Genomic DNA, 15306 nt, shown 5'->3' on the forward strand with positions numbered 1-15306 from the left:
ATCCCGGTATCGCGTCAATCAAGCAAGATGGAGACCGGACTGAGTAGCGGAAAATCGACCCCCAAAATGCCTCCCAAAAGACAAGTTTTGGGGATCCGAGTGTCGAGCGACTCAAACAAGGGGGGTAGGGATTACATGGAAGATATGGTTTCTATACGATATGAGCGAAGAGAAGATAATGATATTGCATTTTTTGGTGTTTTTGACGGGCATGGTGGGCGGGAAGCTGCGGTGTTTGCACGCGACATGTTGTGGGATTTCATCAAAGAACAACGTGGATTTGAGTCGAAAGACCCGGCCAAGGTTAAACAAGCCATCAAAGAAGGGTTCCTAAAAACACAGGAGGCTATGTGGAAGAAAAGAGGTAAATATAGTTTATTTGTTTCTACGAACGTTTTTTATGCAATTGTTTATTGTTTTTTCAGCCTTGCTTTAGGCAGTGGACATTTTGCCAGAACACCAGCAAATTCATTTTTTTACACTGTCAAAATCCGTAATGGCCTTGAAAATAAAGTGACTGCTTTTTGTGAAGTCTGGCTTCTCATAATAGCATCACTTTGTTTCAGACTTAATTATTTCTCTGACTATCTCTTTTAAGTTTTGTTTGTTGAACATTATTGCAATTTGTGATTTGTGGTTATTAATTTAACTAAATGTATTCAGTAATCAGTGATTCACTCTAAATAGGGATGGCAACCAGAATTTCAATGTTTGTTCTATAGCTTTGAAATGTGGCTAGTATGAAAGAATTCAGTAAATGGAGTTATTTGGTGGTTGTTTGAAGAAAATCGGTCAAGGGGTTCCAGAGTTGTGGTTATTTAGTGTCAAGTTCAGAGTCGTGGTCGTTGCCTAGCAACTAAAGTAAACAACAAACAAACAAATAACAATTTTAATAAAATCCTAATTAACAAATTAGACTTTTTAGTTACACAAAACTGAAATATTCTGGTTCCAGGCAAAAAGTGTTATGAGAACTGAAGAAAAAAACCAATTTGATTGCGTGGATTTTGAATTAACAGACCTCAAAAATGGACTCAAAGTCCCCAGGGATTACTCAAAGTGCATATCTTGATCTTTCGTATAAACAAATAAACAATGAATAAACAACAGTTCTCAGAAGAGCATATCTCAAAAAGTAATTGACTGGCCACCTTCATTTTTGGACTAGGGGTAGAAAAGTGGGATGCATTTGAGGTTACTTAATGACAACTAAAAATTCCCATGAACTTAATTATTGTTATTTTTGAAAATATGCAAATTAGGCCTAATTACCCGTGTAATCTGACTCCCCGCTGAGATAAACAAACAGCGAATATACCTTGCATTTTCAAAAGTGCATATCTCTAAAAGGAAATCTCTAACCAGCTTCATATTTGGACAAGGGATAGAAAAGGGAGATGCCATTAAGGTTTTTAAACAACAATAACAAAATTCCCTTATCTAAATAATTTTTTTTCTTGTTCAAAATATGCAAATCATGCTAATTATCTGTATTTTGACACCTGCCAGATATAATGAATTAACTCGTGTTTTCAAAAGCGCATAGCTCAAAAAGTAAATATCTGATCACCTTCATTTTTGGACAAGGATTAGAAAAGTAAGATGCCTTTAAGGTTATTAAACAACAAAAACATAATTCTCATTATCTTAATTATTGTTATTTTTCAAAATATGCAAATTGAGCCTAATTGCCCGTAATTTGACACCTGCTGTGTAAAACTAATAAATAATGTCGCATTTTCAAAAGTGCATATCTCAAAAAGTAAACATCTCACCCCCTTCATTTTTGGACAAGGAATAGAAAAGTGAGATGCCTTCAAGGTTATTGCACAGCAAGAACAAAATTCCCATAACCCCAACTATTGTTGTTTTTCAAAATTTGCAAATTATGCCTAATTGTTTGAAATTTGACACCTGCATGTCTAGATAAACTATGAAGCAATGATGCAACCTTTGGGAAAATATGTAGTAAATTTTAAGATCTTAATGAAATAAAAGTGAACTTCTCAAAAGGTCAATATTTAAAATAATGTGAAAATTTCAAAAACACAGCTATATCAACATCATACATGAACACAACAGAGTAAATGTTAAAATGAACAACTTCTCAAAATGTAAAAAATGTCAAACAACAAAGATAAATAACAGAGTAAATGTTTAATTGAAAGATAACAATAAAACTTAATAATATTTAGTCAAAAATCAAGTAACAAAGCTAAGTTGCAGAATAAAATGTGTGAAATTGGAGATTAGAAAGTTTGCAATTTAAACTGCTGAATATGGATCACCGAAATCCGAAGAAAAAAAAACAATTTTGACGGACGAAAAACAAGTTCAATTTCTTTTTTACGAAAATAATGTGAATATTCTTTGTCAACAAACAAAAGTTCTCTCTAAAAAGTTCAAATTTCCCGCAAATATTCTGCACTTTGATCAATAAACACTTGCAATTCTCAATACACGTCCGCTCTTCACGAATGAATAATGGAGTGTAAACAAATATAAGACCCACGCGGCGCAGTAACTGCCATTTTGCAGCTTCATTGCGCAAGTCTGGTTTCGGCGCGATGACGTCACCATGTACACTGCGCTGTAGTGGGATTTATGAATGACTCTTTACGAGAGGTCAAAACTAGACATCTAGCTCTGTACACAACCTTGCAACCGAATAGCTACAGATTCTTGAGCGACCCCTCATGGAAAAGGCGCTGTAGCTGAAAACCGCCTCGTTCCTCAACTTAGCTACGGCCACCATTTTGTAGAATAGAACACGGTCTTTCGTTTGGTATGCGTCGCGATGGTGAGCTAAGTCGCGATCGTTAAAATCCCCTTCAACAAACATTTTAACATTGTTTCAATAGTTTAAGATTAATTATGGCAAAGTGGACTTAGCCATAATTAAAAAGCCTAACATCTAAGCTTCATTTTAAGGGGTATTTCGATATTTTTGGACTGATTTACGGCCGTACGACAGCCCAAAGAAAAACTTCATCACGCATGGCAATTCAGGGACAAGAAATGAACTGCGCGCTGACGGGGTGCGAATTAACGAAAAGTACGGATTTTTTCTTCTCTTTTCTCGGAAAGTAAATTTCTAATTATTCTAACATTTTGTCAAGTACTAGAAAACGAATTTCTCAAAAGTTTTACATTATTAACATACTTTTATTCTACACCATTTCGTAAAAAAAAATTTTTGGAACTGAAATATGACACCGTCGCAAATTAAAACTTCGTCAAATTGTTCGCCAGTCACGTGACCGGGCGACGTCCCTACTCTAAACTTAGTCTCTAATTTAGTAATTTTATGAATGTTTTACAGTATTAAGGTGATGAAGTAAAAGAAAATACGGATAACTTTCCGTATGGCGCCACCACTTTTTTCACTCATTTTTACAAAAAGGGATATACCAATCAGGTAAATTAGATACTATAATTATTTTATTTCGAATGAAAAAGTGGTGGCGCCATACGGAAACTTTTCCGAAAATACATCAAACTTTTTAGTAGCCCCGCCCGCTTCTTTTTATGGGGCCACATAAATTTTGTATTTAGGCCTACTGATACAATACAAAATGATATTTAATTTAAAAAAAACCATACATTTTCAACTATTCTATATTATAAATATACTAAATTCACAATCAGACTTGTGTTGGAACTTAGTTAGCCACTAGAGCTTGCGGAAAGTTTCCGTATGGCGCCACCACATTTTTCATTCGATATGAAATTAACCTCAATGAGATATCCCTTTCTGTATAAACGAGTGAAAAAGTGGTGGCGCCATACGGAAAGTTATCCGAGCTTGCTCTATGGTTAGCCTGCGCCGATTACACGGTTTTGACGGTTACATAACAATTTAACCGATAACATATTAACCGATCATCCAGCAACACAAATTACGTTTTTAACGGTTCAGATAATAAAACTGTAACGAACTTTGCAGACCTCATTTTGATTATAATATTATTATTATGACATTAATTATTTTTCAATAATTATTCTTGTTCATACAGGGTAGCCCCATCATTGTCAAAACATTGTTCTCCCTGGGTGCTCTAGATTGTGATTTAAACAACACACAATCTTGACAGTGACAATCTGCGCAGTTGTCTGTGTGACACAAGCAGCGATCATTTAAAATGACAGGCTTGACCTGTTTGTTATTTCGCTACTTTGGCAGCAATCTTGAAATATAAAATGTAAAGTCCCTCCCGCTTCCCTTTTTTACTCGGCCTCATGTCAAACACAAATTTTTAGTTATTGAATTTCCTTTCATATAATGCAAAGATATTGGCCCTTGGGTTCTGCTCGCCCTTGGACTGTTGGACCTTGTTTTTGAAAAATTGGTCTAGCTAAAAAAATTGGAAACCGGAGAGCGTACATTAAGGCACAGGAAACCTTATCCATAATTTGTCCTACTGCCTTGACTGACTGAAAACTGTCAACTATCACTGTTACTAACAGTGTGACATAAGGCCAAAAAAAACAAACATTGTGTAGCGTCCTCCTTTTGAAAAATATTATTTGAAAATAATTTTTAAAAGGAGGCCGCGTCTAAAAAGGAAGCCAACAGGGATGCTTAAACAAATATTTGAAACAAAAGAGGTAGGGACTTTTATTTTAAAAATCAGGCTTTATGAGGAGATAAGAGAGAAATATTTTGTTATGTTACAAAGGGCTCTTCCATTCGTACTGTCACTAAAGGAAACGGCAAAACATTGGCCATTGCCTCTGTGCATTTCCAGGGCCCAATTTCATAGAGCAGAAATGAGGAGGATACCAGTCACAAATTGCACTTGTGACATGGTAGTTTGGCTGGTAACCTTATTCTGGTAATTAATATTCTTTATCCCCGATGCAAATTTAACATCTATTAAATCGTTTGCAGTACCCTCTGCTAAAACATAGGATTCGAACTGTCTCCAGCTATCTCGGTGGTCTAGTTGGTATGACACTGCTCTAGAATTGCAAAGGTCGTGGGTTCGAATCCCACCCGAGTAAAATGCGTGTGATTTTTTTCACAGGACTCAGGGAAAGTACTGATTATACAGTGCTACATACATCGGTGTATATGGGTAAAAACCAAAATTAATTATTCTGGTAAGCGTAATTTTTTTACGCCACTAGTTATTTTTTGTGCTTTTAAAAGCAACTATGAAATTTTGCCAAGGGCTGGGCGTTATAATACAATTCAATGATTGCAGAGAAGACCCAAGCTCAATTTCATAGAGCTGCTATAGCAAAAAATAGTATAGCAAAACAATATTATGCTTACTAGAATATGGTTACCAGCCAAAATACAAATCTTCGTACAACCTATGACTGGTATCCTGCAATTTTGTTGCATAGCAAAAACATTTTCAGCAGTGTTGTCTGCTTCGTTGGTTCTTTGAATTTGGGTCCCCAGTTTAAAACAAGAGTCTGCACTCAAAATCACCAGATTCATATTCTTCAAGTACGCTCTAATCCTCCAATCAGATTCGCAGAATGGAGTGGTGATAAAAACCTATAATGCACGGCTAATATAGGACTCTAAATTCTGCTGTATCAACCATTGGTTATTTGTATCATAAGGTAACAATTGCCATTTTACAACCATTCATATTCTCACACATTGTATTCAATCTCTAATCTATGCTGTATCATCCATTGGTTATTTGCACGAATAGGTAACTGGAATCGGACTAAGTCAGGCTATCCAAGTACAGCTGGTACCACAGCCTGTATTGCCATCATCAGAGGGAGACACATGTATGTGGCTCACGTTGGGGACTCTCGTGCGGTGCTTGGCGTCAACACCCACACTTCACGCTTTCTCAAAGCTCGGGCAGTTACCATCGACCATAAACCGGAATCTCCAAAGGAGGTGAAGAGGATAGAAGCAATCGGAGGACAGGTGCTCGCCAAGAATGGTGTACAGAGGGTGGTGTGGGAACGCACGAAGCTGAGTCATACTGGACCGGTCAGAAGAAGCACTAATGTGGATAAGATTCCATTTCTAGCAGTTGCAAGATCATTAGGTAAGGTTCGTTTTATATGCCATGGATAGTTCCCTTTTCAGGCAACTTTGATTTAGGCTTTGAGCTTGGTCAAGTGTTCTTATTTGTTTTTCTACACAGCCAAAAGATTCATCAACCAATCGTGCAATACAATTCTGAGGTTTTAGCCTGAAACAAAGGCATAGCTGCTGCCAGCTCTCCCAGATTCTGCAGAAAGTTCCCTGAAATTAAACCAATATTTCCATGTTCAGGTTTAAAACAAAATCTGGAAAACTCCCCAACTCTGAAATTTGTGTATCCATATTGTTGGGTGTAGTTCTAAATAACTCCCTACTTGCAAGATGCAAATGATAGCAGCTCTGCCGGGGCAAAATGTCATCCCGGATGTAGGTATTTTTGTGTGCATAAATTGGATTAAAACTGGAAAGCATTATCTTTGAAAAGGTTGATCTAAACCAAATGAATAAAGAAAATAGAATGTGCTGTGTGCCACTTGGCAAAGTGGTGACTGCTTTGTAACTTTCTAAACATTGTTTAAAATGTCGTCTCTTTATCAAAATGTCTCTCTCAGGTGATCTATGGAGTTACAGCACGCTACACGATGACTACGTTGTGTCGCCATCGCCAGATATTAGTCATCACATTCTTAACCCTAAGGTTCACAAGTGCCTGGTTCTAGGAAGCGATGGCCTCTGGAACATGCTCAGCTCTAGCGAATCAATCTACATCATCTCCTTGTATAACTTCGAAAAGAGCAGGGTAAGTACAGTTACTTGTAAGTAGGATTTAAAACTTTGCATGGTGGGGATGCAGTCTTGGTCATGTTCCCTGTATCCAACAACAGTAACGGATTCTGAGAATCATTCTGATATTCATTGTATAAAAAGGAACCAGACTAATTCTCCTTGCAGCCTCAGTTTGATTACATTGATTTGAATGGGAGACAATCAAGATGGCAGCACCATGATAAAGGTCATAGAGTTATATATAAAAACTAGAGGGCTCACTGGCCTATAAACGCGACCCGGCATGCGCGCAGGCGGCCATTTTCTAAGTTGACAAAACAGGCATTGCTTAGCGGTGTTTGCGCTGCCATTTTGTGAGTTGAAAAAAAAACAGTATCGCGTAGCGCTCAATAAACACAAACTCCAACGTGTGTTTCATATTCAATGCAGAATGGTGCACGTGTGTCTCCGTGCGATCTCGTCGCGTTTGTGCAAGAAGTATCACCAGTGCGCCCTCTAGTTTTTATATACAACTATTATAAAGGTCTATACTACCCAGGGCTCTGCCTGTGCACAACCTAGCTTATACGTGCAAACTGTGTGTCGATCCGCAAAAAAATAACAAATGTATATTAATTCTTTTCAAAAGTAATCAAAATATAACCAAATAGAATGCTCCAAATTGAACAGAGCGTTAAAACCAACATTCTAAAGACCTTGTTTCACTTCAGAATTCTACAACAAATTTTGATGCAGAATGCATTGGACACTACTGGTATTTACTCAAAATAATTATTAGCATAAAACCTTACTTGGTATTTTTGGTAATAGGTAATGGTTGATGGTATAAAACATTGTAAGAAATGGCTCCCAATGAAGTGCCATAGTTTTTGAGAAAGAAGTAATTTTCCACAAATTTGATTTTGGGACCTCAGATTTAGAACTTGAGGTCTCAAAATCAACCATCTAAAAGCACACAACTTCATGTGAGCTCAAATTTTCACAGGTTTGTTATTTTATGCATATGTTGAGATACACCAACTGTGAAGGCTAGTCTTTGACAATTACCAAAAGTGTCCACTGCCTTTAAAAAGGATCAGTGGTGTAAAAACTTCAGTTCAAAACCACAACAACTCAAGTCCATGTTGTCACCTCAAACTCATACAGAAGTACCTAATTATTTTGCCTTCTTCTTTTGACCATAGATATCGTACTTTTAGTCTGCCTCCTTCACTAATTAATTACTTTTCTCTCCCTCTTCCCATCATTGAATTTCTCTTTTGCGTTCCCAACCTTGTGGTCAAACCAGCACCATACCAGACCCAGCCCCTATTTTTATTTTGTCTTGCCCATTGCATCACCACATTTTAAAAATTTGTTGATGCTCCTTTTCTGGTTTGTCTTGTTTGGGTTTTGTCTTCTTCTTTTTTTCTCTACAATGAGAGGGCGAAGTGGGATAGCGTCTAGATAGGTTTTATGCTTTTTCGGCATTCCTAAGGCCTGCATCTCTGTTGCATCTCTGTTTAAGTGGTGCGTCTGTGTCTTGTAAATATTTTTTTTTTTTCCCCCGCTTATGTTTTTTCCAAATTGTTTTCTTTAAAAAAGGTTATTTCGTTTTCTTAACTGTATTGCCTAATTTATAATCTAATGAATATTTTTAAAAAAATACAACAAGGTTGATCCTGTTTTTCAATATTGACATTGCAATAAATCTTAATACATTTTTTCCTCGTGTCTTGTAGGGTGAGAAGATGCGAGAAACAATCTCTCAACGTCTGGTGAAGAATTCGATTAATAGATGGGTAAATCGCTCTCTGCGAGCAGACAACACTACAGCCATAACACTCGTCTTTGACTTCCCTAGAGAAAAACCTAAACCAACAGACACTGAAAAGAGTGGAAGTCCTTCAACAACTAAGGAGAGCAGTCCAACGAAAGCAAAGAAGGAGAGCAGTCCAACGAAAGCAAAGGAGGAGAGCAGTCCAACGAAAGCCAACAAGGAGAGCAGTCCAACGAAAGCCAACAAGGAGAGCAGTCCAACGAAAGCCAACAAGGAGAGCAGTCCAACGAAAGCCAACAAGGAGAGCAGTCCAACGAAAGCCAACAAGGAGAGCAGTCCAACGAAAGCCAACAAGGTGAGCAGTCCATCGAAAGCCAACAAGGTGAGCAGTCCAACAACGGCCACAGAGGAGGACTGTAAAGAGGAGGACTCTGACGAGGAAGACTCTGACGAAGAGGACTCTGACGAGGAAGTTGACGAGGAAGCTAAAGCGTGTCAAACACCCCGCACAGATATGAGTACTCCTGAAATCTCAAAGGAGGCAGAGCCAGTCGAGGATGAGGGCACAATACTACGTTTGAAAGGCGAGACAGACTTTCTCGGCCTTCAAGGTTTCGGGACCTTCCGCCCGAAGCTGAAGCGTACAAATGCCTACAGAGACTTCACCTTCCGCTTCTGGTACCCAGAGCTTACGGAAGAGGATGTAACAACCAAAGCGTTCTGGGCGAGAAATAGAAAGCGAAGAGTTGAGGAACCCATTTGGGAGGATGACGGGGAGTGGGAGGAATGGAGAGCAGACCAAAGAGAGCATAGAATAGAAGTCTGTGGGGAGTCGTACATCAATTTCCCATACAGCCAAGTAAAAGAAGGTAATAGGTTCAAACCTCACAAGTACACGTCACATCCATCTCCTTGGGTTACCCCTCCAGAGGTTGAGAAAAATTGCAGCTGTTTTGAGTGCAGGAATGATTATCCTGATTTTTGTACAGGATGGACACAGAAGAGAAGGAAAACATCAGCCATTTGGCATGAGCCTGACGAGACTCCAACCTCAAATGGCCAAAGCTCTTCTTCTTCTTCGTTTACTAATTCTAACGGGTATGAGAAGCGTAAGGTTGCGAAGAAGCCTGTAACTCCCGTAAAGCAAAAGATCTACAATACGCGTAACTCTTTGATAGAACCGGAGGTACCCCTAGCGCAAAGAGCTCTAAGAAGCCTGAATAAGAAAGCGTCGGAGTCGCCAAAAGGCAAGAAATCTCTCTCGCCCACCAAGAGAACGCTCATCACGCCAGTCAGAAAAAGTAGAAATGGTAGATTGAGATCGGCAAGGCTTCTTAAAACGTGCTAGAATTGGCACATGTTAAGGAGTTAATACGGAGATTAAATCAGTACATAGGGATTGTTTTTACTGCCAACATTTTCCCCTTTTTTAACTAAAATTTTAACAAATTCTGTACTTTTTTTCTTCTTTTTTTTGCTCTGCTCGGGGTTGATTTTTTTTATACAGTCCATTATCTACAGACTATACAACTTTGGACCACTCCATCAATCAGAAATTATTCTAGTTGTTTATTGGGAGGTTTTCAACAAGTGTTAAATTTGAGTGACGATTTAGAAATGCCGCACAACTTATTTTATTGACTGAAACATTGACCAAAAACAAGCAATATTTACATGTATAAATAATAGTAATAAATCTTTTGATAGGGGTGGATATTCATTCAGTTTTAGTTTTCTAGTTAATGTACGTCTTCGATCAGGAAAAAAATCACTTGGGTTTTCACAGTTGGTTTTACCATGGAGAAGGGGGTCCTTTCTATGGTGTAACCCACAATCCTTTGGATGATTCATACACCAATGCTATTGGTTGATTTTGAGGCCAAGCAAACCATGATCATGGGTGCCTTTTGGCGGTCGTAACCAATAACTGTTTCGGTTGAATTGGCCATTTGTCAATCATTGACCAAACGGTTGTTGGTTACGACCGCCAACACCCCTAGTGTAAAACACGCTGGCTGATGGAACAAGTAAGGCCTACAGCTGTAGCTAGATGCGCGCGTCTGCCTATACTTCAACACTGACAGACGCGCTAATCTAGCCGTAGCTTTAGCCAAAAGTTGCCGTTTCGAAGTTTACCTTATGAACCTCAAGGGTCCAAACTCTGTCATGTCACACCAAGAGGATGTTCCCCTGATTTCAATATTATTCTAATGGCCTCCAAAGCCTAGATTTCTCCACAAAGTTTGCTAATGCTTCCTGTAGCTGTTAATAGGCATGATATTCTTCCTTATTCTGATTTCTGAATTTTTCTAACCTTGGAAAATCAGAAAAATTGTTATAAAATAGCCTGAAAAGTCTTCTAAAGCCTGGTACAGGTAGGTTAACACTTGTAATCAATACAACTTTACTACTCTTTTGCAAGGGTCAGATATCATGGCTGTGAAAAAAAACACAGCCTCTCCTTTGTTACAATTAATAGTATGTCTTTAAACCTTTAATCTTCCACTGCACAATGTGTATCAAATGGCCTGTCAATTTCATTTTTACTTTTTAAAAATACACATTGTCACTTTTAACAGAGTTCATAGCTTTTATAACTTCCTGAGGGATTGGTTCATGACATTTTCTTCTTAAAAAATTGATCTGGACACTGCTCTTCTAAGGGCTAAACAATTGTTCTTACCAGAAGAAGGTTACCAGCCATAACAACATTTTATGTACCGTTTGCAACTGATATTTTTGAAAATTTTCACTCAAAGCACTACTTTCTGTTTAATAATAGCAAAAACCATTTCTATATAGCGCATATCACCGTGAGGTCCCTATGCGCTATAAAAGGAAATAAACAATTATTGTACAAAGTAAACAGATATGTTTTTATCCGGGTTTTGAATTGTTCTGATGTCTCAGCCTGTTTGACAACCTCTGAAGACTGTTCCAACTAAACTGCTGCATATTGGAAAGAGCGGGAACCGTACGACTTGGTTTTGATAACTGGGGGAGTCGGAAGGGATTTATTTGAAGATCGCAGATTTCTGGTTGTTTTGTACTCCTGAACTAAGCTTTGAAGATAAACAAGCGCTATGAAATTTGAAATCGAGGTCTGCACAGTAAATACTTGTTTTAGTGGACATTCGATCGTATGCAATTTAGTCAGAGGGGCTTGTGCCCAAAGACCTTATCGCAAGTACTTGGTACGTGCGCATTAGGCTTGAAACGAGGTGCATGCTGGTCTAATAGCAATTATGTTTGATCGCTAGCTAGACCAGCATGCACCTCATTCAACAATTGCGCTATTTGCGAAAGGGTTCCAGTGATTTGTAAGAGGGCCAGCCTTATTTTGATTACACTTATAAATGGTGAGGGCTACCACAATAAAGTTGTGTATCGACATACTAAGCATGGGGTGCGTTTTTGGCAGTCGTTACCAATTACTGTTTCAGTTAAACTTGCCATTGGTTAAACACTGGCCATCAATCGAAACAGTTTTGGTTACAGTCGCGAAAAAGCACCCCTTGTCTGTCGATAACAATTATCAGAAGTTCTATGGAGATGAATTTGACTTTTGGTCTTTTACTCAAAATGTAATTTGTAACTTTTTTTGAATTAGCTGAGCCGTTATTTCATATGAATTTTTTTACCCTTTTGGCATGTTTCCTTATTCATATTTTTTTAAAAGCTTTTGTAACCCCTAATTCTGTTTCAAACATTCTTTTGGTATTCTTTAGGTTTTTAGAATCTTTTACTTTTTCCAATGAATTCCTCACTTTGAGTTTCCTATATTGTTACTCTTGAGTTATTATTATGTACTTCCAACAAGATTAAAATCTCGCCAATGCACTGTAAATGTTAATCCTGTATGTTTTTCATTTTAACCGAAAAGAAAATAAATGCTGGTACTTATTTCAATAAGTCTTTTTTAAAAACCACCACTATAAAGTTTAATTAGTCAAGTTAATTTGTATAATTTGGAGGGAATTACATCTTTGCAGATACATCATGCAGCTACCCTGGCGGCCATTTTGTGTATCAATTAATGTGAATTTCATAGCTCTGCTCAATTATAGCAGAAAAATGTGCAAAGTGTAGTTAACAGGTTGGCAAGGCAACTTGGCTGCCAGCTTGCATGTTAACCATGGATTTGCTTTGTTGCATCATTATTCATTTTCATACAGTAAACACCTAAAGGTTAGCATGCCTTTTCGTGTGGTTACTGGAAAATCAGTAAACACGAAATGAGCCCTTAGCAGAAATTGTCTCTGTTGTATTGTTTGCATTAAAGACACTGGACACTATTGGTAATTGTCAAAGACCAGTCTTCTCACTTGGTGTATCTAAACGTATGCATAAACATTTGAGCTCAATTGGTCGTCGAAGTTTCAAGATATGAATGAAATAAAAAAACACCCTTGTCACACGAAGTTGTGTGCTTTCAGACGCCGAGACCTCAAATTCTGAACGTGAAGTCTCGAAATCAAATTCGTGGAAAATTACTTCTCTCTCAAAAACTACGTCACTTCAGAGGGGGCCGTTTCTCACAATGCTTTGTACTATCAACCTCTCCCCATTACTTGTTACCAAGTAAGGTTTTATGCTGATAATTATTTTGAGTAATTACCAATAGTGTCCACTGCCTTTAAATGTATGTACTCATATAATTTGGTCACTCTTTTTGAGTGAATCCCATATACATGTATACTCGTCTCAGGGCCTCAAGTACTGAAAACCAACCTATCCAAAGGAACTTCAACTGTTTCCCCACCAGACTAAACTGACAACCTCAACTTATAACTGTTTGAACAAGTCAGTAATTTTAAGAACAATAATGATGTTTATTGTAGAAAATATTCTTTTAGAAACTGTCGCCATCTTTGGCAAGAGATTGTTCACTTACTCCACCATTTGTAATTTTGCTATGTTGTATAAAATATGATGACAATTTTTATAAATTAATCCTAGGGAGGTCTTAAAACAGTCTGCCATCTCGCTTTGCTGAGTGTACATAAGTTAGTAGGCTTTTGTATTAGACTTTTATAGCAAAATAATGTAAGTTTTATGTATACTGGTGGATGGTTTTAAGCCTAGTTTGTTATTAACTGGCCAGTAAGTAAAAGGTTCAACTGCCTGCAATGTTTTTGAAAACATTTTTAGTAGCCATTTTTTTATTTGAATGCAGCATTGGTATTTCACTACAAGTCAAGACTAATAATGAAAAGTGTATTATCGGTAACGCCATGAATGTACAAAATAGTTACCAAGTGACAAATTTTTTGGTGCAAATAGAAACCAGTCTGTGTAAAAAATTGAAAATCCAACTTCAAAGAAATTTTGAGGAAACTCAATACGTCAGTTTATCAAATTGAAGGTGTTGTCCTTGTGTTTTTGAGGGGAAGATGTCATCGAATAAGACTATACCGTTCCTTAAAAGTGAAGTTTACTATATTTTCTAACCTTCCCTTTCTAAACAGTAATTTCAGATTCTGAAGACACATACATTTAAATCTTCCTTCATGGGGAATAATGTCTTCTCAAATAAACATTTACAATTGACACTGCCTTCAGGTGAAGTTGAAAACTGATTATTTTTTACATGTGCAGTACATAATCCTTCTATCCGCTACATTTGAACATTATCTCAAATGTATTTACAAGTCATTTTATGATGTAAGCAATTGATTTTTATTTAAAAAATTACTTAGTTTTAGGATGTTTTATGAATGAAAAATATGTGAAGGATTTTGTAATAAAATGTGTACATTAATGAATGTATTCCTAGCATAAACTTTTGCCTGACCTTGTATTCTTTTTTATAAACTTTATCATTATCATTGACTTTGTTTAAAGACAATTTTGGTGGAGACAACTCAGGGATATTATTTGCAGAATTAAACTTCATGAAAATTGCTTTTAGGATTTGGTTGGTGGTGTGCCCCCCCCCCCCCTCCCCCATTATTCTAGACCTGTAATGCTTCAATTTTGGGCCCAATTTCATAGCGCAGCTTAGCGGCCGATTTTGTGCTTTCTGCACGTTTTCCATTTTATAGCACTGCTAACTGTAAGCTCACGAACGCGCAACATGGTCGCCCAATTTTTCTACTAACCTGTGATATACGCTTGCAACTTAGCATTTTTTTCAGCTACAGTAAACATGAAAATTTGCTTACCGTTAAAGACACTGGACACTATTGGTAATTGTCAAAGACACTTGGTGTATCTCAACATATGCATAAAATAACAAAACTGAAAATTTGAGCTCAAATGGTCGTCGAAGTTGCACGGTAATAATGAAAACGAAGTTGTGTGCTTTGCCTATCAGATGCTTGATTTTGAGACTTCAAAATCTAATTCTGAGGTCTCAAAATCAAATTCGTGGAAAATTACTTCTTTCTCGAAAACTATGTTACTTCAGAGGGAGCTATTTTTCAAAATGTTTTATACTATCAACAGCTCCCCATTACTTGTTACCAAGTAAGGTTTTATGCTAATAACTATTTTGAGTAATTACCAAAAGTGTCCACTGCATTTAAAGACAAAAATTATTTCCATTGGTTAGACTGCAGGACTAGCAATCCCAATGTTCGGATCTCCTAAGCTAGCCGCTGATTTCGCAATGACTAGAATAAGTATTGACATCTATTTCTTGTTTGTGCAATGGGAGACTTTCTGGGACGATAGAGGGCAGCAGACTTACCGGGTAAATCCATTGTTCTCAGAATTATGCGCATGTTCAGAACTACGTAAACAATGGAAATTTACCCGGTATGTCTGCTGCCGCCTAGCGTTGGAAAGTCTCCTATTA

The 15306-nt window shown here is 37.4% G+C and overlaps 1 protein-coding gene across 1 annotated transcript; it reads left to right on the forward strand.

Annotated features, from left to right (window-relative positions):
* The first annotated feature begins 18 nt into the window (after positions 1 to 18).
* Positions 19 to 11527, forward strand: LOC117290366 (probable protein phosphatase 2C 71). The gene is made up of 4 exons (XM_033771726.1): positions 19 to 364; positions 5673 to 6023; positions 6574 to 6761; positions 8470 to 11527. The coding sequence occupies exons 1-4, from the start codon at positions 28 to 30 to the stop codon at positions 9853 to 9855; spliced, it is 2262 nt and encodes a 753-aa protein (XP_033627617.1). The 5' UTR covers positions 19 to 27; the 3' UTR covers positions 9856 to 11527.
* The last annotated feature ends 3779 nt before the right edge of the window (positions 11528 to 15306 follow it).

This window comes from Asterias rubens, chromosome 5 (assembly GCF_902459465.1).
Source record: "Asterias rubens chromosome 5, eAstRub1.3, whole genome shotgun sequence".
NCBI lineage: Eukaryota > Metazoa > Echinodermata > Asteroidea > Forcipulatida > Asteriidae > Asterias > Asterias rubens.

Coding starts and splice junctions, on each gene's coding strand:
- LOC117290366 (XM_033771726.1), top strand. CDS start 28: ATGGAGACCGGACTGAGTAGCGGAAAATCGACCCCCAAAATGCCTCCC. Junction 365..5,672: donor GGCTATGTGGAAGAAAAGAG/GTAAATATAGTT, acceptor TTGCACGAATAG/GTAACTGGAATCGGACTAAG. Junction 6,762..8,469: donor ATAACTTCGAAAAGAGCAGG/GTAAGTACAGTT, acceptor CGTGTCTTGTAG/GGTGAGAAGATGCGAGAAAC.